The 24,518-nt window shown below is 45.7% G+C and overlaps 1 protein-coding gene across 5 annotated transcripts in view; it reads left to right on the top strand.

The window, feature by feature from the left end:
• Window positions 1–23,012, top strand: part of LOC138286713 (zinc finger protein 282-like) — an 81,610-nt gene extending 58,598 nt beyond the window's left edge. For 3 of the 5 annotated variants that reach the window (XM_069227218.1, XM_069227221.1, XM_069227219.1), the window contains 4 exons: window positions 4,350–4,466; window positions 9,736–9,837; window positions 10,151–10,249; window positions 21,971–23,012. In XM_069227218.1, coding sequence (XP_069083319.1) covers window positions 4,350–4,466; window positions 9,736–9,837; window positions 10,151–10,249; window positions 21,971–22,632 — 980 coding nt within the window. In that variant the 3' untranslated portion in view covers window positions 22,633–23,012. The remainder of the gene's footprint in view (window positions 1–4,349; window positions 4,467–9,735; window positions 9,838–10,150; window positions 10,250–21,970) is intronic. The other 2 variants (XM_069227222.1, XM_069227220.1) reach the window with 2 other exon arrangements.
• The last annotated feature ends 1,506 nt before the right edge of the window (window positions 23,013–24,518 follow it).

Here is a 24,518-nt window from a genome sequence, read left to right as displayed (position 1 = left end):
AGTGTCTTATGTCATGAAGAGCCTCTCCAGTATTTTGTAAATTAGTCTGCCGGCCTGTCTGCCGGTCTCCTGCAGCCATGTGTAGAGAATGACCATTGATTATGTCAGTTACATGATGCACAGGAATCCATTTTGATTTCTTGAACCCAAGTGGTACCTAAGATAGAGGGTGGGGGTAGCCCCAGGCAGCAATGTGAATTGCAGGATTCGTTCTGGACATTTCCGAGGCCCTTTATAGTGGACCAGACTCTAGCGTGTGGAGGAAACGATCAGGTGGTCCTTGATAAGTATAGGGAGGTTTCCCTGCTCCCTCGTTCCCTGGAAGGGCAACCTCCACACATCAGCAGGCAGATACATGGGCCAGTCCCTTCCCTTTCTGCACCCTTGTTTTGGATCTCCTGTGACACATGAAGGTAAAGATGATGATGGCTAAATCATTCTCGGAGGAGTAAGCAAAAGACAGGAGCTGCCTGAAACGGGCGCCAGGGCTGACTCTTGACAGGCACAAGCACTGTCTGCAACGGGCAGAAACATCCAGGCAGTGGGCCAGTATTTCGCTACCTGAATTCGGGGTCCCATCAGTGGCGACTGAGAATCTCGTCTGTGTGTCAGGGTTGAGGAATGGCCACCAACTCGCCATGCTATGTTCTGGATCAGAAACCTGGGGAGTTCTACAAGCGGGGTAGGAGAGGCTGCATTTGGACCGGTCATGAAGGAAGGAGCTGACCACCTGCTTGGAAGGGGCCCGAACATGCCCTTGCATGAGGAAGATTCTGTCTACAAGAGCGGGAAGTGAAGGAGCTGTTGCAGAACGAACTGAAGCTGCCGCTGCAACTTGGGGAAGGCCTCGCCCAGCTTGCGCTGAAGGTAGAGCGCCCAAGGATGCTGGCACTCACAAAATTTGACAGCAATCTTCACTGGCTTTCCAAGCAAAGAACCTGCGCTAAAAAAGCAGGAGGTGCTCAGCAGCTCCCTTGCTGCCGGTCAGCTGCCTCCTTCCTCCGTCTGCCCCTGCCTTGTCAGCCTGCTTTAATTTATTTTAGTGCCATAGTTATTTTGTGCTATTTCTTAGTTATTAGGCCTTAAAGACTTGGGGCCAGATGTATCATTTTTCCAAATAGCGATTACCTAATTGTGATTATCTGCTAATTGCAATTACGTGATCACTATTTGAACGTATGAAACTCCAAGGCTTGCAAATCGACCTACCTCATTAATATTCATGAGGTAGTTCGCAATTTGTGAACCATTGTGAATGGCTACAATCGCAGGGATAGTGGCCTGCGGGGCTCAGCAGACCACCATGTCTGTGATTGATTTTAAATAAAGCAATCTTTTCTTCTTTTTTAAAAAAAAATGCAGCCTTTTTTCCTTAAATTTAAAAAAGAAAAATGAAAAGCTTCCTTTTAATTTTTTACGAGTAGGCAGTGGTCCGTAGAAAAAATGTTTTTGCATGCATTCACAAAGAGGAAGGGGTGCCATGGGGACCCCTTCACGTTTGCGAATGGGTTACCACCTACTTGAAGTAGGTGGTAAAATGCGAATCAGTATGTATTCGAAATTCCAATTTGGTATTCATACATACCAAAATGCATTTTTGTGATCACGTAAATCGGGCAGTGATCTGCACGACGGGACACTGCATGGGGGCCCCTGCACTGCCCATGCTAAGGGCCCCGGAGCACCCCTTCCGCCAGCCTCTCGCTGGCAGGGGAACCCACCAGGGAAAGGCTGGGGGAGGGTATAGATACTTGTTATTTTTGTAAATTGGTGTGGATCTCCTTCTTGAGTCGTGTGTCTCATTTATTGACTGCGTGTGTATTTACAGGTGCCTCACACCCTCTCTGATGAGCCTAAGGATGTTCAAGCACACTACCCCTAAGAGAGCACCTTAGGATTGCTAGGGAAGCACCTTGTATACTGGTCAGGGAACCCCTGCACTCTTTGCGCAATATATCTCATTTTGGTATATTATATAAGGAGCCAGCTTCCTACAACATGTTTGTAAACACACACATTAATGTATAAGATACAATTATACTTACCAACTTACCTGCAAAGTAAAAGCACTTCTGATTTAAGGAACTGCGATATAAAGGCACTCCGTGTGTAATGACCGCACTGCTGCGACTCCTAATGTAATAACTATAAAGTACATTACACACGGAGTGCCTTTACTGCTGCGACTCCTAATGTAATAACTATAAAGTACATTACACACGGAGTGCCTTTACTGCTGCGACTCCTAATGTAATAACTATAAAGTAATGACTGACATCCTTAGCCTCACGGCCCGGAGGGTAGGCTGCAGTGGGGTGCACGTGCTCTTCAGTTTTGCTTCAGCCGTAGGGTAAAGCTGCAGGACGGGAGTGGTAAAAGGCTCTGATGGTTGCAGTCTGAGCCTAGTAACCACCCTCTTGTTTGAGACTCCTAAATAAGTTCCTTAAGAAACACAACTCCTCGGCGACTTATGCTACCATTTACTGTTCACTCGGAGGTCATTTTTCTGCAGAAAAATAATGTAACTCCTCAACCTGTCACATCGCGACCATTGTTTCTTTTATACACTGCTTAAGCTGCATGTCTTTGAAATGATCTTGATATATGCATTGGGAACATGTAAGTCACCTGCACATATGTGGCAGACTATACGACTATTATTTCTTTAATAGAAGGATGGCAAATTGCTAATCATGAAATCTCAGCCATGTGAAATAAAATAAAAGAGGCTTATATATACAGGGAGTGCAGAATTATTAGGCAAGTTGTATTTTTGAGGATTAATTTTATTATTGAACAACAACCATGTTCTCAATGAACCCAAAAAACTCATTAATATCAAAGCTGAATATTTTTGGAAGTAGTTTTTAGTTTGTTTTTAGTTTTAGCTATGTTAGGGGGATATCTGTGTGTGCAGGTGACTATTACTGTGCATAATTATTAGGCAACTTAACAAAAAACAAATATATACCCATTTCAATTATTTATTATTAACAGTGAAACCAATATAACATCTCAACATTCACAAATATACATTTCTGACATTCAAAAACAAAACAAAAACAAATCAGTGACCAATATAGCCACCTTTCTTTGCAAGGACACTCAAAAGCCTGCCATCCATGGATTCTGTCAGTGTTTTGATCTGTTCACCATCAACATTGCGTGCAGCAGCAACCACAGCCTCCCAGACACTGTTCAGAGAGGTGTACTGTTTTCCCTCCTTGTAAATCTCACATTTGATGATGGACCACAGGTTCTCAATGGGGTTCAGATCAGGTGAACAAGGAGGCCATGTCATTAGATTTCCTTCTTTTATACCCTTTCTTGCCAGCCACGCTGTGGAGTACTTGGACGCGTGTGATGGAGCATTGTCCTGCATGAAAATCATGTTTTTCTTGAAGGATGCAGACTTCTTCCTGTACCACTGCTTGAAGAAGGTGTCTTCCAGGAACTGGCAGTAGGACTGGGAGTTGAGCTTGACTCCATCCTCAACCCGAAAAGGCCCCACAAGCTCATCTTTGATGATACCAGCCCAAACCAGTACTCCACCTCCACCTTGCTGGCGTCTGAGTCGGACTGGAGCTCTCTGCCCTTTACCAATCCAGCCACGGGCCCATCCATCTGGCCCATCAAGACTCACTCTCATTTCATCAGTTTTGGGCACTCCAGTGATGTTGCAGCTCTGAAATATGGCCAAACTGGTGGCAAGTGGCATCGTGGCAGCTGCACGCTTGACTTTTCTCAGTTTATGGGCAGTTATTTTGCGCCTTGGTTTTTCCACACGCTTCTTGCGACCCTGTTGACTATTTTGAATGAAACGCTTGATTGTTCGATGATCACGCGTCAGAAGCTTTGCAATTTTAAGAGTGCTGCATCCCTCTGCAAGATATCTCACTATTTTTGACTTTTCTAAGCCTGTCAAGTCCTTCTTTTGACCCATTTTGCCAAAGGAAAGGAAGTTGCCTAATAATTATGCACACCTGATATAGGGTGTTGATGTCATTAGACCACACCCCTTCTCATTACAGAGATGCACATCACCTAATATGCTTAATTGGTAGTAGGCTTTCGAGCCTATACAGCTTGGAGTAAGACAACATGCATAAAGAGGATGATGTGGTCAAAATACTCATTTGCCTAATAATTCTGCACTCCCTGTATATGTATATCTGACCCTGGGAGAAGGACAGTGATTCACACTTGGGTACGTTCACGTGTTCAGGTCTGATGCTGAGGGAAACTGCATTATGGCAAATATGTTTATTGAGCTTGTAGATTCTTGCCCATCGCTGTGTCCGTCACCACAGAAGTGAACTGAAGTCCCGTGTGTGTTCTCCTTCTCACAGACTGTTCACTTGCTCTCCACACTGATAGTTTGCATTGGACTCCTCAAAAGGAAGATCTGAACTGGAGAAATCTGTCTGGCTCCGAAGGGTCAGAAATCAGCCACCGCCCTCACACAGGTGCGTAAAGTAGTGTAAAAAACGTACATAAATGGCATTAGATATTTGGTTGATTCTTGCCGTAACCTTCTCTCATCCCGCAGTAAGTCAAATGAACCAAGCTGCTGACACGTTCCTACCAGCTACAGCCTGTGTTGAGGATCATGTCTATGAAATACATTATTTTAAGGACAGACACCAATAACATCCGAATATACAAGTGGAACAATGTTAACGATTTAAAATGAGCCCTGAAGAAGTTCATATAGAACAAAACACAACTCCTGTTGCGTACAATTCCTGAATACATTGAATGTGAACAATTGTGCAACATGGAGTAATTCCACATATGGAAATATAAGACACTGGACATTGTGACTGAAAACTTATGCAGTGTGCTGAGTAATGATACCTTCTTTTTAACTGGGGTTTTCCCTATAAGAGGGTGTGTGGTGGCTGTCCCCTCACGCTCTGGCACGTATTGTTTCTTTTGGGATACATTTGTCTTTTGCTTTTGGGATACACTTGGTGAAAGCAGTGCGTGTGGTTAGCCCCTTATCAACATTATTCATTGGCACGCAAATGATCATTTCATTTGCAGACAGATCCAAAGCCTCTGCTCACAACTTCAACTCTTGTCTGATGGCGTCGTTCTCTCAAATTAAACGCTGATAAGACTGAGCTGTTCTTCTTTGGAGGGGCCTCTATGAGCTGGTCCCCTTCATGGAGACTGCTGCAATTGGGCAATGACCTTCAACCAAAAGAATCGGTGAAAACCCTAGCAGTAATTATGGATCTATCTCTTACATTCACAAAACAAATCAACCCTCTGATCTCTTGTTTCTTCATTGTGCATGTATGTGCAGAAATACTTCCGCTGGTTCCTCTGAGTTTGTTTGTGCTGTAGACTGGAGCATGCTCTCATCCTGTCTTGCACTGACTACTGTATCTCCCTATGTTTGGGGCTCCATAAGAGGTCAATTTAACAAAGGCGACTAACTCAAAATCTTGAAGTTCCATACTTGTCTTCCCATGCAGAAGTGTTTGCTGTGTAAACCTCTATGCATGTGACGTAGGAGATTCAGAGCGACTGCTGCATAATTCAGGTGGCACTGAGGGCATTTCACAAATATGGTCATTCATTAGATCGAGAGTTCCTATTGTTATGAATAGTTCTCCTATATCTCCAGCTTGATAAGGGGAAGAGCTTTTTCTCACCCGGGGTCCACGTAGTGGATGATCTGCCTACCCAACTGTGCTCAGAAATGGACTGTCTGAAGGTTTATAAGAGCTTGAAAGCTCCTACTTCCCTAGGTACTTGCATTCTTCCTAATTTGAGGACTGCGTTTTTACAGCAAGAAACCCCCACTGGCAGGAAATCATACAAAATTAATAATAATATGAAAACAAGCAATAGTGACATGCACAGACCAGTCAACCACCGGGGGAGCCAGGAGAACCAGTTCATGAACCACTCTGATCAGGGGCACCTTCCTCCTCATGCATGTCTCTTTGTAAACGGTGTAATGTTTGGATGGCAAGACTCAGAATCCCATTGTCCCTGGGATTGCCTGGACACTGATCTTGGCACACAACCTCTTCTCATCTGCACTTGCTAGACTTCCTAAACACTTGACCAGGAGCAGTAGCATAGAACCTTTGTCTACTACAAGAAGGTGGTGCCCACTCGTTACGCAGACTAAATGCAAGACACATGCACCACAATATCACGCCTTTGTGTCTTGCCAACTACTGATGCAAAAAACAATGCCTGCTACCACACCTACTAGCCAGTAAACTGAGGGTGAACAAGAAATATTAAGCATTGATTACAAGGGGTTGTCTCCTAACAAACCCCTGAGGTCCATTGGCTAACCCGAAGCCCACCTATGTATTTGTGTTCCTCCGTGATAAACGCTCTGACTGCACTAGACTTGTAACAGCTGAGTTGTCAAAAAAGGAGTAAACAAGGACCTATCACACTCACGATGAACAGTAAACATATTAAAATACTAATGCAATGAAATACAATGGGTCCAGTTCACAAACAAAGTAGTAAATCTGCTCTTACAGATTTACACCTGTATGTCGGTGTAGATTTACCTTGTTCTGGAGTTTACAAGCATTTGCAGGAATGCAGACTGAAAGGTACGCCAGGTTTCTTCATAAATTCCTGGAAAGGTCATGTGACGTTGCCGCGGGATCCTATTCCCGCTTAACAGAATTCTCCAAAATGGTGAACTCTGCAGAGAGCATAGGACGCCCTGGGCATATACAAATCTTTAAAGGTGTTTTCCAGAAGAAAAACCTGCTCCCCTCCTCTCCCAACAAATCTGGGTGATCCAGTCCACTTCCAACTCTGAAAGGAAAGGGGAGATTTGCCTGCTCTTTACTAGAATAAATCTCCACCCTTTGCAGCGTGGAAAGAGGAAAGAGATGAGTTTGTGAATGACAAAAGACAGCTATGTTACTTATGTTTACAACCACATTTACCTTTGTGAATAGGCTCCACAGTTGTACAATGATGGACGTCAAGATACCGAATGCTCTGAAATTACAGTGGTGAAAATACTGGATAAATTTGAGCAAGACTCCTGCAGCGGAGAGGGCGCTGAAACATCCCTCAGGAACAGATCTTCTGCCTTCCGGCTGATTGTACAGGCATTGGTCATTTCATGGTTAGACTACGGGAATTCCTTGCACTTTGGCTCCACTCACTACGTAATAAAAAGGCTTCCGGTTATTCAAAAGATGACGGCCCTCCTCCTTCTTAATATTTCGAGGCACTCGCAGACCTTCACTGGCCCCCGAGTGAGCAGCGGGTGCAGTTCAAAGACTGTTGTAGTGCTCATGAGGCCTATTATAGAAAAGGACCTCAACTACTACAAACGCTTATTGAATCCTGTACCCTGGAAGGGATTTGAGAGCAGTGAATGCATATCCTGTAACTGGACCTAAAATCTGCAGGGAAAGAAGGGGAGGCCGTTCGTTTAAGTATATGGCCCCCAAGTTGTGGAATTCTTTGATGATTAGCCTCGCAATGGACTCAGAATCTTTCTTCAGAAAGTCTCTGCAAACTTGTCTTTTCCTTAATTAGTTGTTACTTTGGACCCTGTACGGAGCTGCAGCTGAGGTTGTGCTGATTGTTCTAAGCCCTGGGAAGCCTCTGGGTAGCCATGCACTCTACAAATTCAGCGGAATAGATTCATTCATTTGTGTTAAATTGTGGTTTCTGGGGTCATTTCAACTGGACTCTTTGTCGCTCTCTCTTCATAAGAATTCTGTGAAAAGTTAGCAAAATTCTTTACCTCTAAATTTTTTTAAATATACATAGATATTAATAGATTCCACACTGCCCATCTTTCAGCACAGTTTTATCCCTGCCTCTAATCTAGGGGTTAATTTAGCTCCTACAAATCACGAAGAAGTGACTGCCATTTTATAGATAGTGAAATAAGGCTCCTTGATGAACTTTGCCCTTTGTCCTTCCTCTAGTCCTGAGCACAGTATTTGTTCCAACTCTTGCCAACAAAATCAAACTCTCTTTCTTAGCTGGCATAGTTCCCTCTGGAGAAACCATCCCTTCACCGAACAAGCATATTCCAGCGACAGAAAACTATAGATCCATTACACTGACACTTTCTTTTGGAAAATGAACTGAATTTATTGTAGCCAAACACTTAGTTTAACATCTGCAAGATTCTAACTGCCTGGATCCTTGACAATTTGGCCAAGAGAAATCTCTTTCTCTAGACGAACTGAGATCAATTCTGGAGCAGAGCGATTCAGCGGCCCTGATTCTTCCTAACCTTTCAACGGCTTTTGATGCTGTGGACCACGCCATCTCTTTGGACCCCCTGATTCAAACTGGAATCATTGGGTCTGTCACAGCTTGGGTTTCTTCTTTTTGTAAGAGTTGGGCTTAACCTGTGGCCTTTCCACCTAATTCTTTTGACTCGTCAGTCATCAAATGTGGGGGTTCCCACATGGCTCCTCGCTTTCGCCAGTGCTGTTTAAAATGGGCCCACTGGCCCAGCTGAGTAAATTCTTTGGCAGTATGTCTGTTTCTTACGCAGACAACTCATAACTGTGTGTCTTGCCCACGAAGCACCCAAGGGTACAGTGAATTGGCATAAGATCTTCTTTAGGGTCCAGTCATGGATTGTGCAGAATTTCCTCAAATTCAATGGCAAGAAAATTGAGATTGGGTTAGTAGGCAACAACAATGAGCTTTAGCAAAATAACCTTTGTCCAGTGGTTACTGGCACTGAAAGTTAAATCCTTAGGAGTCTTGTCGGATAAAGAAATAATCTCTCAGTTTAATGCTGTCTAATCGGCTTGCATCTGCTTACTAAGACTTCTGGGAAAGTCCCTGTGTTCTTGCCACATCACCTTCACGCTCAGGTATTCTCAGCAGATGCTTTGTTGAGAAATAATTATTGCTGCACTCTATATTCGGTCCACTTCACTACCATGCAGAGTATACTGAACTTTGGAGTATGTGACACAACCTTTGAAACTTCAACCATGTCTCTCAAACCAATATTGAAGTCTAGCAGCCTCTACTTAAGCAGGGAATTACCTTCAAGACACTCTGAGAACTGGCTTTAAGACTCTGCCTTATTCAGGAGGTTTTCTGTGAAACTGAGATGTCACCTCCTTTTGAACTATGCAATCCATACGTCCCTGCAAGCGATCTGTGTCTCAGAACTTTGGTTTTTTGCTCATTGTTTGAAAGATCCCGGCTGGGAGGGTGGTCTCTCTGGTTACTTGACCCTCAGCATTGGAAAAAACTCCCTTTGTATCTTAGGAACATCTACTCACATTTTGCATTTAGAAAACCCTAAAAGATTACTCATTCTGCTTGCCCCCCCCCTCCGCCTTTAATTTCCTCTTTTTATATAACAAGCACTCTACAAAAAAAAATTATATCAAATTCAAATGCACCCCAGCGTTGAAATGTATTTTACCATTACAAAATGCTATAGGGGTCCATCCTAACTGGGCTTGTAGGGTCGGCTCTTCTGGCGAGAGATAGGGGCAGTGAACGAGTAGTCTGAAGAGATTGCTAGTGAAATGTTAAGGTGACTTCACTCAACTACGGTGTTGCTACATCAAGCCAGTCCAGTCCTGCTATGTAACGGGCCTACACAGATTACCAATACTTGCTAAATGTTGAGACCCCCTACTTGAGATGGTGCTGTCACAACTACTAGTAACGGTTGGGGGGGGGAGACCAAAAAATAAGCATTATAGCTAAATTGTACTTTTCACATGTTTTGTTCCTCAGGCTATCCGCTGCTAAATGCAGACATGTACGGAGGAAACGAGGATGAACCACAGTCTCCTTTGGTGGATGATTCCGAAAGAGGAGTCGACAGTATCAGCTCAGGTGAGCATCAGAGGCCCTGAAAGCACTGCAAGTGCGGAGCTGATGGCAATGGGCAATTAGGGCTCCTTGTTACTCTGATAATTGAATCCAATGCTTCATCAGAGCTGTCCCCTTGCCATAACTCTTTCTCAGATCATTGCAGCTTCCATGGAGGCCATACGTCCTCAACGGATCTGTTCCTAGAACTTTCCTCCCATCTACTAAAATAAAATAGTCCTTCTTTTACCCTCTCAGAAAAGGAGGCTCTAACTTGGATTGTAAGACCTTTTCCGGTGCCAATGTAACTCAACCTGGACTTTCCTTCTCACCACAGGTGCCGCTGTTATATCCTTCATCATAAAGGACGAGGACGAGCCCAGTTCCGTTGACTGTTGGGACAGCAAGACACGAGGAATTATTGATGCCCCAAGAGGTGAGTAAATGTCCGCCCATCGAAAACCGAAGAACACTTACCTTGTCTGAAAATATTTAGAATTCAGTCTCAAGGCTTCCGAAGAAGATAAATCTTCCATATTTTGGTCTCCGATCTTTATTTGAGCCTTGGTGTTTCATGTGGATTCTGCATCAAATGTAGGGGGCGTGAGAAGATTTTCTTTCACTGCGATGTTTTGCTGTGGTCTTTGTGACGTTTTACTGTAGCTCATGATATGATTTCCACTGCACAGCACAATATTTTTTAGTGCATACTGACATCCTTTTCACTATAATCAAGCGCTGTAACGTCGGGAATGTAAGTAGGCTTTTTCTCTGCAGGACTCCAGTTGTGTATAATGCAACACTAACAAGGGTATTTCACCAGCCAAACAGCTTGGGGTGCGAAGGACCATTAACCCTGGCTGAGGTGCCCTGGCCCACAGAATTTAAATACTCTTGCTGGATCCATGAGCGTTTCTACCTATACTGCTCCGTCCACTGACAGCAGATCCACCACGCCATGGCAGCATAACAAACCTGTCCGGACTTTTCTTACTTTGTGGGTGAGGAGAATAATAGCTGACATGAGAAAGAACGTCCGAAGGTCACGTCAGGGAGCAGTTCCCAGACACTGAGTTCTCCTGATGGTGGTTCTGTAGAGATCTATAAACAAAATACAGTTCTGCAGGCCGGATGGGTAGGCAGAGGTGCTTGCACACAGATAACCTGCATATCTTAATATACTGAACCTGGCTTTCTGGGATATTACACCAAGGTATGGCGTTCCAACGACGTCTGGCAGAATGCCCTCACTAGTACAGAACTCTTCGCGTTTGGTAGGCTAACTTTAGGTACAAAACAATATGGTTGAATTCTTTGTTTTTTTCACCATTCTAATGCTGATAACAATATGTCTCATCTTTCTAATAATGACAGTTCGTGTTTTATTTACACAAATTAGATCTTTTCAATAAACATTTCAAAATGTATTGTTGCATCTTTTCTTGTAATATCTTGGGCTGCAAAAGTGACATACGAAAGGGCAGGTCTGTTTCCATGAATTCCTTGGGAATCAGAGTGGCCATGTTCGAAGTTACCGACGACATGTATAACTCGGGAAAGTTAGGAGTTTAGATGTGGTACTGTGAGCAAGCCAAAATAACCTCTCCTGATTATACAAGAAGACTGAGGGCCTGGTTCAGAGTTTGGGGGAGGGTCTCTCACACAAGTGACAGCTATCCTGCCCGCCATATTACAAGTTCCAGAGGCCATAATGGAATTGTAATCCGGCGGACAGGACATCTGTCACGTTTGTGACGGAGAAACCCCTCCACCGAACTCTAAGTCAGGTCCTGCGTCTCTGTATCATGAGATTTTGTTGACCTAAGCCACAGTTCTACTGTATGTGTAGAGACCGTGCAACATCAGTAGACCCGAATGCTACCGGTGAGTGCTACCATTCCAGGTTAAGCAGATGGCTACTCCAAGCAGTGCCGATGGGTCGTTTGATTCTGATTTGTTCCAAGTCAGCACCTCCTCCGGAGCGAGGCCTCTAGTGTACTTAGGTCAGTATTACATCTGGGAAACCAGATCTCTTCGCTTTAGATTAGTGATACTCAGAGGACGGCCCGGGGGCGCTTGCGGCTCTACTGACCTTACATGCGGCCCCCGCCGAACGACCGCCCTGGGCTGCTGTTTACTTCAGAGAGCACTTACATCCATAGAGACGTTTAATGAACGGGCAAAGAATTAGTTACACGATAACTTAAGTCAAATAAAAGTAGCAAATAATGCGTCCTGCTTCACTTAACTATAGGAACACATTCATTTTTTAGGTTTAAATCTGTTTTATGATTTTTTTAAGAAGAAAAAATCAAACAGAACAAATCAGCCCTCGCATACATCCAGAGGCCAATGGGCCAAACAGAAGCTTAGATGCTGAGATGAGAGCGATGGGTGGGGGGGGGCAATAAGAGGGGACATATAGCAAAGGAAAACTTCGAACGACATAAGGTAAGTCATACTGAGCATTTCTGAAGAATGAGGAACACAAGGCAGTCGGGCTTGCAAGGACATTGTTCCACTCATGAAGGAGCTGTAGTACCACAGGTCGATCGTGTTCCACCTGGGTGAGGCGGAGGGCTTGCAGATGTATCGTGCAGGATAGTTCTCTAGATTCCTGGGATAGGAAGTGCATACGCGCCCCCGTGTTTTGTCAAATTGGGGCAGCTTATGTTCATCCCTGGCAGTCAGGTTCTCCATGCTCAAGAGACCACAGAGTTGTGCATCCAGTTCAATTTCATCGATATGTTGTCTACGTCCCATTTAGACAAGATAACTTGTTTAACAGCGAAGAGTGCAAGGGTGATGGCCCGGCCCCACGCCGAGTGCAATGGGTACGTTAGTGCATTGGGAAGTCCCAGTAATACGGGGAAGCGGGGTACGTCTGGTTCAAACATCTCATTGATATCCGCCAGTACCTCAGACAAAAGTGCTGTACCTTTGGGCAGTGTCAAAGAATAAAAGTTAGTGTCCCAGATTGACCACAGTACCTCCAGCAATTGTCATTCCCCCATTTCCTCTTAGCCAGTCATGTGGGTGTGTAATACTAGTAGTGAACGATTTTCAACAGCGCTTCCTTACCACTGGCACTACAGCAGATGTGCATGTTCGATGTGGAATATTCGCCATTTCTTTTGGAATGAAGGGGCGTTCACATTCCATTTACCATCGCGGCTGTACAGAACACATGACTTTTTTTTGTGATGGAGAATTGAGAAATGCATAAATGGCTGATAATACACTCTTGTCTGTATTACGAGTAAAAAGCCACCTCTCGAAGGGCGTGAGCGGGTGACTGGCATGTGGTTTTATGTGCGGTTGTTTGACCCAGTGTCTAATGGCGAGATACTGTCAGCGTGCACCAGAGGGGATGTGATAATCCGATTGGATTTGTGCAAAGTCTAGGAGGCCTTTCTGGTCAAAAACATCCCCCACTTATTTACAACCAGCAACTTGCCACTGCAAGAATGATGTGCCCTGCATGGCGGCGGGAAATCCAAATTCCCAAAAATTTGTGTCTCTTACGAGATACGGGAAGAGAGTTTCTTCGGAAGTTGCAGCTTGTCCCATGTGCCTATCGTCCCCCGAAGCACTGGAGAGATGTAAACCCCCACCGGTCTGGATGCTTGAGGGAGCCAGGGTACCTTCTAGATATGGATCCCAGCTGCTGCCTAGTCTATAAAGCACCAACCAGTGCTTCTCCGTCTTGGGTCTAGACCACCCCACCATGTATCTAAGCTGTGCTGCCTTGTAGTAATGTGTGAGATGAGAAATTCCCAGACCACCCTCTGTCATCGGCCAGTAAGCCCGCCTCTTCACCATACGTGCCTTTTGCCTTCCCAAATATAATTCTCCATTAGGTGCTGCATTTTCTCAAGAACATGTGGGGGAGGCCGAAGCAGCAGTGTCTGCATCACATATAATATTTTGGGCAAAAGGGTCATTTTCACCGGCCAGTCTTCCCAGCCAGGAGAGAGAACCACTCGTCCAGGATTGTAGGTCTGTCCTGGCTGTAGCCAGGAACACCCCCTGATCACGCTTTGCAGTGCCCTCTAATGTAGAGTCAATTTGTAGGCGCAGGTATGAGCCTCCCTCTTCCACATGAAGGGGAATGTCAGTCTGCCTGTGCAAAAGTGAGACCCAGTACCTTAGTTTTCTAAAGATTGACCATAAAAACCTGATACCCTCCCAAAGGTCTCACGTTCTAGCATCAGTTGCGGGAGGGAGGCATGAGGTTGGGTGACAGCGAGCATGGCGTTGTCTGTATACATTGCCAGTTTATGTTCTCTGCCTCCCATGGTGATGCTCGCTATCGGTGGATTACTCTGTATCCTCTCAGCCAGTGGCTCCTTTTATAAAGCAAAGAGGAGAGGGGACCCTGCTGCTTGGTGCTACGAGTGGTAGTTAAAGGTTGCAACAGCACACCATTTCCCTCAGCCTCTGCCCTAGGATTGGCAGAACTACACCATACCCATCTCTGAAAGCAGGAGCAGAGACCCTAGCACCAACCAGAGATATGGCCAATGTACCCGGTCGAATGCCTTCTCTGAATCAACCACAAGCAGGAGGGCCAGCGTGCAGGAACAGTGAGCCTTGCAATGAGGTGACAACGGCGCGTAGCGTTATCACTACAGCCTCTTTCGGGGATAAAACTGGGATGGCCTGGGTCGACTAATCCCTGCATGTAAAGGGCCAAGTGTGCCCCCAGCATATTAGTGAATATTTTGGTATCTCCGTTCAAGAGAGAGATGGGGCGGTGGGATGCACAGTAGGCCGAGTCCTTTCCTGGTTAGGGAATCACTGTGACTATAGCATCCCTCGTTGTGACTGTGAGTGTTACTGATGTGCTAACGGAGTTATAGGGGTGGCTCAATGTGGGAGCTGATGTCAGGGAAAAGGTCAAAGAAAAGTGAGAGGTGTAGCCATCCTGGCCAGGCGGCTTTCCTGGCTGCAACCGGACTATAGCTGCGAGCACTTCATGAGTATGAAATCCCTGTCCATGTGTGAGGCCTCATTGTTCGGAATATGTTCTGTATGTAGTGACTCAAGTTATTGATTTGCCTCTTCGAAATCCAGCGTCTCTGCTGTATATAATGTGGCATAAAAGTCTTCAAATTCTTGTATAATTAGTGACCCTTCAGTTTCAGTTACCGTTTGTCAGAGAGCCTGGGTCATACCCTGTGTGCTAACAGGCATCCTGCCTTATTACCCCTGTATAAAAGTAAACGCAAGTTCTGCTCTATCCACATCAAGAGCTTTAAGCTCTTTCTCGGGCCGATGTGAGTTGACGTCGCCCCTTGTGGGAGCCTGTTTGTTTATGCTCCTCTTTGAGGTCCTTCACTGGGCCTTCCCGCTGAAGTCTCTTATCCCTTCTATCTCTCTTGTGTCTAGCTGATCTAGCTACAAGAGTGTCCCTTAGTACCACTTTCAAGGTGAACACTGAGTACAATGTATACACGCCCGTTCTGGGGATGGTCCATACGCCATGCATCCAGTAGCCCGTGTCTCCTAGCCACTGAAGGCCAGCTTCGGCCAACGCCCCGGTTTGTCCTGCTCTCTGGGCTGAGCTGTCTATTAGGGTGTCCAAGTCCCCACCCAGCAATACCTCAGTGTCAGGGGACACCATCACCCGTCCCTTGGCTTCCAAGAGGAAGGACTCCTGATGATCAATGCATGATGATGTGAATGCACAGCTCTGTATGGAGATACAAAGCCAGAGCAGTTTTCCTGTTATTTCTGCTTGCGTTTGGATTACTCAGCCTGGGAAATGTCTGGTTAGAAGAATTGGGACTCCAGCTCCCTTCTGTGTGCATGAGGAAAATAACTGGCGGTCAAACCAGCGGGCTCGCAGGCGATGCCCGTCCTTCTGAAGGAAGTGGGACCCCTGTGAAAACAAACATCACATTTAGATTTCCTGAACAAGAAGGAGGGCCAAACGTTTCACAGGAGCATTAAGGTCTTGAACATTGTATTTATTCATATTCAGGATATTTGTCATGCCGGGCCTGCCAACAGGAACCATCAGATCTAGATTTGCGAGTGATTCAGGCCCTCCTGCCAGGTCAGACCGACTGCATCGATCTCAGTTAGAGCAGTGTAGAGTGTGGTGTTGAGGGAAGGAATGTGAGGAAACAAGTAAAACAACTCAATAACAGTGCTCCCTCTGCTGCGAACCAGCTTGATCAAACGAAGGGGGTCCATGCCCATGGCGAGCGGGAATTCCGCAAGCTATGCGCGCTGAGAAGAGGAACTCCGCTACACAAGGCACAGGCGGTCTCAATGTCGCGCCAGCACAGCCAGGGCATGCGGATGTAGGGAATGAGCACTTTATCTCAAGGCAAGTGTGTAGCACTCATTATTATATAGAACATTGTTCTTGATATCAGTCGTTTCGTGCTCAGATGCACTCCCTCTTGCTGTCATATTAGTGCTGTCCATTCCTTTTCGCTTTCAGATTCGGTAGGTTTAGCTGCAGATGTTTCGCTGCTTGAGCTTGTCGTTGCAGCTTAGTTGTAGCGTGAGGTAATGCACTAGTCTTGCAGTGGTCGGCATCCTTTTCCGAGAAGTTCTTGAAGGCCAGGATAGAGTGCGCTTCCTCATGGGTACAGACTGTATGGGTCTCCTTCTTCCAGACCAAGATGAGGCGAAAGGGGTGCCTCCATCTGTATGAAATCCCCTTTTTCACGCAGAAATGCTGTGTCCGGCAGCAGGATTCTGTGCTGCTGGAGTGTGATGGCGGACAGGTCTTGGAAGATCCCAGCCTTTGCACCCTCGAAGATAATTGTAGTCTTGTCTCAGACAGCCGCCATCATGGTATCTTTCTGTTTGTATGAGTGGAGGCACGTGAGGTCTTGAAGCATGACAGGATTTTGGCAGGTCGGCCCACTCTATGGGTACGTTCCAGAGCAACGTCTTTGTCCACCAGTTCCAGCGCTACGTGACCGAGCAGTCGCACCACATATTCCTCCAAATTCCCAGAGTCTGCCTGCAACGGGAAGCCCTTAATGTGGATGTTACAGCGACGTGACCTGTTTTCATGGTCTTCCAGGCGATACTATAGATCCTCATTTTTGTCTTTTAGCTCCAACAGTGCTTGTCTGTGTTCATTGAGTCGTTCCTCTCGTAGGTCACCAGACCGCAAAAATGTGTCCAGTCTCTGCCCCATTTAATTCATATCATTCTTGATTCTTTTGACTTCCGCCGCCATATCTCGTTTAAGGGCTGCAGTGTCATCTCTCAAGGCCCCCGAGGTGTTCCAAGAAGGTGAGGGTCACTGGTTCTTCAGTCGCCAGGATCTTTGTCTGTCTGAGAGGATACACTGGATAGGGTGTCTGAACGCTCCTCAGAATGCTCAGCATGTCCTTCAAGGTTGTTTCTTTTTTATAGCAGTGCGCCGCCATTTTGCAGGGTGAGATTGGGCCGCCCCAAGGGTAGCAGGTTACTCTTGTGTTGCATGGTGTTGCAGATGACCTTGTATGCCTGTCATCAATCACACATCGGACCTTGGGTTGCAGAGTCCCGCCAGGTAAGTAATCACTTATGTAAAGGCCCTGCTCTAGCTCAGGGGGTCCCACTGCAGCAGAGTACGCTTATGCATCAGTCAGCGCAGGGAGCTGGGGGCGCAAGCAGCCTGTGTGTCTTCCTCTTCGGGGTGACGAGTGGGAGACCCCACTTCCTCCAGCCAAACCTCTTATGAATGGGGTGCTGGTGCACCCACCTCACTGTTTCATATGGGCCCCACTAGGCCTTGCTACGAGTCCAGGCTCCCAAGACCATCCAAAACAGTATGGGGCCGCCGATCACTGCCAGTACCTATGGTTCAGTGCAAAATTGTGTCTGTCAGCCGCAGTCGCCAGGTTATACGGGCAACGCTTCAATTACCGCTAGGGTTTCTCTCCCCCCTGCCGCACTAGCACAGCACAAAGGCGGCTGGGTCCTCAGCGTGTACTGGGGTGCGCTAACCTTGCCTTGTCATGCAGCGGCAGACTCACTCTTAGCACTGTACTCGTCCCCAACTCTATGATGCACTCAGAGCCTCAAACTCTCCCACAACCACTCACCTCTCTCCACCGGTTCGCGGGGTCCAGTGCCAGACTAACCACATTGCCTCAGCAGCTCGGGCGTGGATTACTGGGCGCCGCCATTTTAAGGCCTCGCTTCCAGCCCCTCTTGTCTGCAGATCCCTCCACCTCCGGTGTGTGGTCACCTGGAGCCACAAAGATGGCTTTGCTGCCTCCCCATAGCGAACCGAGGCGTGGGAGCTGCATTACTGCCCGGGCAGCACTGCCAGTGCTAACTTCCCTGCATGCATGTGACGGAGCTTGTAAGTAGCGCTGCTACACGGGCGCCTTCCTGGCCACATCCCCAACACATTCATTTTCAAAGACATTCAACAAAGATGTAAAAATACGATAAAGTCTCTTCAAAATTTAAAAAAGTGTATTTCATTAACATGCAGAAGCATATCACCTTAGTACACCAGATCCCATTAGTGCATTGAGAAGAGTTTTTTAAAAGTGATAGTCTTAAAAAACTTACGTGTTAAGATTCATGCGTTCTCTAACCCTGACACCAATGCCAATAGTGAACAAGAGGAAAGTCGGTTGTCACGTGGACCTGTCTGGCTGGCCTGGGTCTTTATTATACATGGGCAAGATTATAGTTTGTTAAATCCAGCACAAGAGAAGGTTTTGTGCAGCGCACATCCTGAACTGCTGTATCTCAGGGTGCTCGAATATGTGATCATGAAGAAAAAGGAGGCAAATTAAAATAAAACAATGAAATTGGATTGCATAATTTGGTCAAGTGGGGAAGCCTGGATTGATCCTAGTGTTTCTGGTTTCACATTGTACAAATCTCTTTCGTTCCATTCAGTAAACAAGTTGCCTCCCTTTTTACACTTGTCTCTCCCAGGGTAGCATTAGGAAGCAGAGAGGACCTGCCCCAGGTGCGGCGGAGGGATAGCGATTCAGATACAGCATAACACAGCACTGTCCGCTCTACGACCCTTCTAGACCAGGGACTTCATTTATCGGGCAGTATGAAATGAAACCCACAGCATAACTCCATGACTCACTATCCATACCATGTACGTGACTCGCTTCCCTTACGCCCACCTTACACTACACCCCCACACCCTCAAGGCCCCACTCTCACCCTGCTGATATCAGTGCGGTCCTCGTGCACACCACAGGACCATACTTTTCAACCCTTGGGAAAATGGTTACGAGTGCCCGTGCGTTATACTATAGTTTTCACGGCCTTGAACATTCATCATCTTAAAAGCTGAGGTTGAAAGGCAGCTATAGTCTTGGGTGAACAGGACTACACTCCTCATTAAGGCACCAAGTGATTGTTTCATACAATCATAAAGCATAAAGCTTCCTCCACCCTAAATCTGGCTTGAGCTGAAGTCCCACATATTTAACGTTTTAACAACCTCGACCTATTCTTATCCCAAGTGGCAGCTTCTATTCCTAACAGTCAGGAAAAGCAGAGAAGCTCTTGAAAGTGAGTGCTTGGGAGTTCTGATCTAGAAGGTTTACCCTCTTCTTCAGGTCAGCTCTCTCCTGCCAATGAGCACCATTGGTCTAGAACAGGGAACCGACATGGCCATCCTCAGCCTTGGAGGGAATCAGGCATTCTTCTCCTTAGCTGAAATACTCAAGAGTACATGAAGCAAGAGAGCTGAGGCCACAGCCCTGACTGATACCTGTTCCCACTTGTTATCTGCTCGTGAAGAGCAGCTGCAGCTTTTGTGAACTTTATCATAACCACATAGCACATTAATGAGCCCCCTCCGGGCCCCCAGCTCAGCGTCTTTAATTAGTAACTGGAAGGAGTGCTGAGGCGTGAATGTTAAAAAAAAGACAGAATTAGACACAGCGACCAGGGTAGTGTTTCTCCGTTCCTACTTACTCCCAAAGATTTATAGGGTTACAGTAAAAAGCCAGGTGATCCTGAACAGATGAACCCACAGTCTGTGGGAAAATTCCCAGAGTATGATGGTCATTAGCTTTTTGTTTTGAAAAAAACAAATTGCCATTTTGGGAGTTTGGTTTTGAAAAATGAAAACTTTGCTAAGCAATTGCTTGAAACATGGTGGCTGCTCAGCAAACTTTCAGTGCCTTCAGAGAAGCTCCTGTCAGGTGTCTGCATGACACCCCTACAGAATGTAGAAGCATCTGTCCATTCAGCAGCTGCAACGTTTACTCCTTTGAGTCTTGATAACTTTCGGGTCGCCATCACCGGAGCACATGGACACGCAAATACCACCCGCCGCATGCAAATTATAATTTAGGATTTAGAGAAGTAGCTGCAAAGTAATTAGACTGAACCTGAGTGTCCGAACAAGTGGTTTAATCTCAGTCCATTAATGCACTGGGCAACAGATCGCAGACTGTTCTCGATTCTGATACAGGAGACGAAGGGCCGGATTTGAAGTTTGCCAGATGGCAATTACTCTGCAGGGGTACTGTACTCCACCATCCGGAGAGACCGCTGCCCGCCAAAATCAGAGATGCGCGCCATTCCGATGGACATCTCTCTACATTCATAGCAACTGCTGTCATGGCGGCTCCTGTCCATGTAGCAGAGATTGTCAAACAGTGCGCTCAACCACCACCATCTATCTCCGAACTCTTCAAAAGCTTTTTATATTTCGAAATAAACCTCCCAAAGTGGCAGTTTGTTTTTGAAAAAAACAAAAAAGTATGAGCACCATACAATGGGAGTTTTTCCCCAAGGGTATGAGGCGCATATCAGTTTTTTTCCTGTAGGTTACTCCTGGCTTTGACGGTTAGGGATTAAACAAGCATCACACCATCCACCCTAATTGGGGTGTAAGGTGTAAAACGGGGATCAGTGAACATAATACTTAAGCTCCACCTGTCTCTAAATGAGGTGGGCGGATAGAGGGTTTGGCGCCCACCTCTACTTCACGTGTGAGATGGCGCACCCTGTGTGCCAAACTCTAAATGAGGCTCTACCTTTCTTCACAGCCGTGACTGTAACTTGGATTACAGCTGCTTCAGTTGGCATGTTGTAGCATAACTGAGTTATTTTACAAGTCTCTTAATATTACAGTACAAAAGATGGTCGGAAACCTCCTGAGTGATGGATCATTGGATCATTCACTCTGGGCGGTAAAATGACATAGTGGCTAGCCATTACTGCTGTGTACTTGGTGACCTGTAGCCCTTACCTGTGTTACGTTGGAACCTCATCCCCTGGATGCGTAACCTTGGGACTCAACTTTGAACTTTTACAGTTTATTGCAGTTACACTCTTCTGGTCATCAGAGCTCTCAGACTAAACCTCCAGTGGCGGGCGCAACTTTAAAAGTGCCTTTGCTAAGAACTGGGGCAACTTGCTGTATGGCAGATATCCATTCCTGGCACTGGTAGACACACTTGTTTGTGAAGTTGCTGCTCCCTGGTCTCAGTACTAGACTATTTTCTGTTGACTTCAGATTTCTTATTTTAACATCATATGTCTGAGTAAAGAAGTGTTGTTTTCTTCTTATGTCGGTAATGCTTTATTATTGAATTTGCTATTGAACGATAAGTGAATCAATATGTGTTTACGAGTACATTTGTAGTAAATAAAATGTATTAGGCTACATTTATCGGTGCTGGCATCACACATACACACAGAGAGAAATAGAAGTGCACATTTAGTTTTTTGATATACTCACTCAAAAGTCCCCTACCGGGACCGATCCTCAAAAAAGACAGTGTTCGTCTGGTTCTGTCAGTGTTTAACCACAGTACAAGGACCTATCTGTTCCCACTGCATGGGACACACACAGACTCACACTCGGTCCCCCCATGCATCACTCCTTTTTTGTCTCTCCTTTCCCATAGTCCTCACACACTTCCCCTCTCTAGTCCTCCATCCTTCTTATTATCTTGTCTCCCTCTCACTCTTGGTTCCTCTCATTCCTTCTCTCTTCCCTCTCCATCCCTCCAGCTTCTTCTCCGCCGCTTTCTCCACAGAAACATGTTTGGGAATTTTAAGCAGAGATTCAACTCACTGAAATCTAGTCTGAGCATCTTGATAAGAGATTGGTACAATGAGTCATACTTTTATTTACTTTATTTGTTCTTAGTAAACCTTATGAACAAAACTGTAATGATTGAACTTTGTTTTAATCTAGCCAGTGATAAAAGCATGAACACACAGAAGAAAGGTGGGGAACCTATGCAGCCTGCCAACAAAATGCAAACCTGTAGATCCTTCCCTGGAAGAACCAGTGCGAAGGCGCTACAGAGCTCTCGCAGTGGAAGAAGCTCTGGAACACCATTGTGGTCAGAAAGTTACCAGGAGCAGGGCGTAAAAGAACAAAGTGGCTTCTTCAACTCAAAACATTTGAGGTTACCTCTGGGAAGGCCGAAAGGGTGGCTACTGAAGAAATCCAACGAGTGTGAAAGTACTGCGGGAAATTCCTCAATTCTCAGTGGTCCTCAAGGCGCACCACAAAAGCAACCAGTGTACAAATGTTCTCAGTGTGATCAAAGCTTCAGCCTCAAGGGGGAACTCATTAGACACATGCGCGCACACTCAAGAGCAAGGCCGTTTTCATGTACTAACTGTGACAAAAGCTTCTTTGAGAAGGGAAGTCTTATAAAGCATTATATTACGCACACAGGTGAAAAGCCATACAAGTGCACCTACTGCCAGAAAAGGTTCAATCGGAAAGACAATCTCAATGGACATATGAGAATACATACTGGGGAGAGACCGTACAAATGTACTGAATGTGGAAAAAGTTTCACTTGGAAAGGGGATTTTAATCAGCATCGAAAGAAACATATGTGAGTGATTCACCCACACGAAAGCACACTGTCAAACAGAAAAATATTATGCAGGCAGTGCTCTTTTAATGACCAGTGACCAAATCTAAGGATTATTGGAAGCTTTGAAAAATATGAGAACAGACTGGGTAGCAATTGAAAATTCAATGCATAATGACAAACACAAAGAATTCAAGAACTGAAAAAAATTAATACACACAGGTATACTGCTTACATATCAACCACCATAAACAGATGTGATGCCTAAAGCCCCAGGGTGAAACAACTGTCATCAGATGATATGAGAAGTGCCCCAGAATTACAAAACAGTCATGTGTATATGCGATTGTTCATCATTATCCGAAAGAGAGAGGAAAAGCAAATTAAACATATCTTTACTGTTAATGTTAGGTGGAATAGTTTCCATCCATCACTCAGGCTTTAGGTCTGAGCATTACTCGTATTCAGAAAGCTGACCCAGTGTCTGGTGTTTATTCACTTTTGTAGTGATTACCACTCGCACTCCATGACGATATAATAAGAATAACTAGCATACTGAAGGAAAACTCTGTTCTTCTCATTTCCTCTCCTTTCAAGTGCTACAGCCCCGTATGAGGTTTTGTACAAAGGTACGGTATACTTTATTAAACCGTAGATTACCTACCTCTTTCAATCCGTCTGTCTAACTTTGGGCCTGATTTAGACAGCAGATGGGTTACTCCATCACAGACGTGGCTGATATCCCATCTGCCATATTACGGTCTCCATAGGATATAATGGGATCGTAGTATGATGGAGTATTCTCCTAGGCCAAGATCTAAATCCGTCTCTCTGTCCCCTGCCAACTGCTAATAGTTTCACTGAAGGACATTTCTTTACTACAGCAAAACTCATTTTGGCCCATATTTATACTTTTTGACGCAAAATTGCATTTGCACAGGTTTGCGTCAAAATGTATATCTGCGGCTTGTGCCATTCCAGGACGCCAGCTGGGCGCCTTATTAATGGAATGGTGCAATCTGGCTCAAAGAGTGGGCTAGTGTAAAAAAAATGCCTCTAACAAGCCTAGCATCATTTTCTGACGCAAAACCATCCATACCTCATGACTCCTGTCTTAGAAAAGACAGGAGTCATGCCCACCACCCCAATGGCCAGCACAGGGGACAAGTGTCTCCTGGGCATGGCCATTGTACCCTGTGCTATGCAGGGGGCCCCAAGTAGGGCCCCCGATGTCACCTTAATTAAAAAAAAAAAAAACACTTACCTATACCTACCCTACTTACCTGGGATGGGGTCCCCCATCCTCCGGTGACCCTCGGGTGGGGGTAGGGGTGTTCCTGGGGCTTGAGAAGGGCACCTGTGGACCCATTCCATGGTATTCACCAAGGAGATGGGTCCACAGGTCCCCTAACACCTGGTTTGACCCAGGTGTTAAATAATGGTGCAAAGCAAGCTTTCCACCATTATTGAGCCCCTCCTCCCACCCGTGCATCATTTTAGCACAGGGGGATAAATATGGGGCTATGGGGATAGCACCATTTTTTAGATGGGAACGCCTACCTTGCATTTCATTGACGCAAAGTAGGTTCACGTATCTAAAAAATGGTGCAAACTCCAATATTTTGACGTTAGATGCATCTAGCGTCAAAATATAAATATGGAGTTAGTTTTGCGCCGAATTTGCGTAAACAAAATTACGCAAATTCGGCGCAAATGGAGTGTAAATATGCCCCTTTGTGTCTCTGGAGCTTGAGGTGGTTTTGAGTCGTGCTAATGGTTTTGTTACGCTGTGGTTGCAGTTCTCAGTGACACAGGATGTTCCTGACTCGGGGGTGCGGTAAGTGTGCTTAGCATGCGGCCTGGTAAATCTGACTATTTTTGTCTTTCCAAGAGGGCTCTGAAAGTGTAGAA

Source organism: Pleurodeles waltl, chromosome 3_2, assembly GCF_031143425.1.
Source record: "Pleurodeles waltl isolate 20211129_DDA chromosome 3_2, aPleWal1.hap1.20221129, whole genome shotgun sequence".
Lineage (NCBI taxonomy): Eukaryota > Metazoa > Chordata > Amphibia > Caudata > Salamandridae > Pleurodeles > Pleurodeles waltl.
The sequence above is the reverse complement of the archived record's forward strand: the minus strand, read 5'-3'. Positions and strand labels throughout refer to the sequence as shown.